The sequence below is a fragment of the Macrotis lagotis genome, chromosome 3 (assembly GCF_037893015.1).
Source record: "Macrotis lagotis isolate mMagLag1 chromosome 3, bilby.v1.9.chrom.fasta, whole genome shotgun sequence".
NCBI lineage: Eukaryota > Metazoa > Chordata > Mammalia > Peramelemorphia > Peramelidae > Macrotis > Macrotis lagotis.
The window spans coordinates 290,948,369-290,949,842 of record NC_133660.1 but is presented as its reverse complement, the minus strand read 5'-3'; the positions used below and the strand labels follow the sequence as shown (position 1 = coordinate 290,949,842).

General features: G+C 40.3%; 1 protein-coding gene across 1 annotated transcript; it reads left to right on the top strand.

Annotated features, from left to right (window-relative positions):
• Positions 1-252: 252 nt before the first annotated feature.
• LOC141518995 (olfactory receptor 4D9-like) lies at positions 253-1,185 on the top strand. Its single transcript, XM_074231419.1, has one exon. The coding sequence runs from the start codon at positions 253-255 to the stop codon at positions 1,183-1,185; it is 933 nt and encodes a 310-aa protein (XP_074087520.1).
• The last annotated feature ends 289 nt before the right edge of the window (positions 1,186-1,474 follow it).

Here is a 1,474-nt window from a genome sequence, read left to right as displayed (position 1 = left end):
CGTAAACCAGTAAAAGTTTTTATAAACAAAAATAGATGATGGGGATAAATCTAGAAGAAAGTACTTTAAAATTGTTTACATATACAAGGACTTGAGGAGGCCACTAAATCGAGTAAGGCAAAAGAGGACTATACAGGAGTTCTGGCTACCTTTCAACTTTCTGTCACCACTTAGGGGTATGCCTTCATTCCTCCCAATTATAACATTACATCTTTTTTCTCAAGGTGACCAAGGAAGAGAAAAGATGAACTAATGGAACTGGGAAATCACACCAGAGTGAAGGAATTTGTTTTTATAGGACTTACACAGTCTCCTGGTCTAAGTATAATCATATTTATCTTATTATACCTGGTGTATATAACAACTCTACTGGGAAATCTCCTTATTATGCTCACTGTGACCTTTGAATCCCGCCTTCACATACCTATGTACTTCCTGCTCCAAAATCTATCTATTGCGGACATTTTCTTTGCCTCCATAACTACTCCAAAGGTTTTGCTGGATCTTCTAGCTGAGAGGAAGACTATCTCTTTCAATGGCTGCATGACACAGATATTTTTCTTCCACTTCATTGGTGGGGCTGATGTTTTTACTCTCTCTGTGATGGCTTTTGATCGTTATTTGGCCATCTCAAAGCCCCTTCATTATATGACCCTCATGAGTAAAGGAAGATGCCTTGGACTCATGGTGGCCTCCTGGGTAGGGGGTTTCATACACTCTATTGTACAGATTGTTCTCTTGTTCCCACTCCCCTTCTCTGGGTCTAATATCATTGATGGTTTCTACTGTGATGTCCCACAAGTCCTAAAACTCGCCAGCACAGATACTTTTGTTCTGGATATCCTAATGATTTCCAATAATGGTCTAATCACGACACTTTGGTTCTTTCTACTCTTTGTATCCTACACCATCATCATGGTGATGTTGAGGTCTCACACAGGAGAGGAAAGGAAAAAAGCCATCTCCACCTGCTCCTCCCACATCACTGTGATCACCCTGCATTTTGTGCCAGGCATCTATGAATATGCCAGGCCCCTCATTACCCTGCCCTCTGACAAAATCATCTTTGTCATCTTGCCTTTCATCTCCCCTGTCTTGAACCCCATGATTTACACTTTGAGAAACCAGGAGATGAAGTCAGCCATGAAAAGATTACACAGACGGATTGTGTCTTCTAAAAGGTAATTAGTTCTGTGCTAATGGGAAAGTTTCATTCCTTCAAGCTTCTTTTGAGGGGAGCAGTATAAAAGAAAATTGTGAAGCCACAATTGTGATAGCAATGAGGACCTACTAAAGGCTTGAATTTATGAGTGTTCCTCTTCTCCTAGAACCTAAATAATGGTTGCCTGGCTAAATTGGCAAGGAGTATGATAGCACCCAGAACCAATACAAGACAGTGAGAAAAGAGAGGAGGTAATTATCCTTGTCAAACTCACCCCAGATTGTATGAAATTAACAGTTTATGTATCTTAAA

Excerpts from the sequence above, each read along its gene's own strand:
- LOC141518995 (XM_074231419.1), top strand. The coding sequence starts at position 253 with ATGGAACTGGGAAATCACACCAGAGTGAAGGAATTTGTTTTTATAGGA.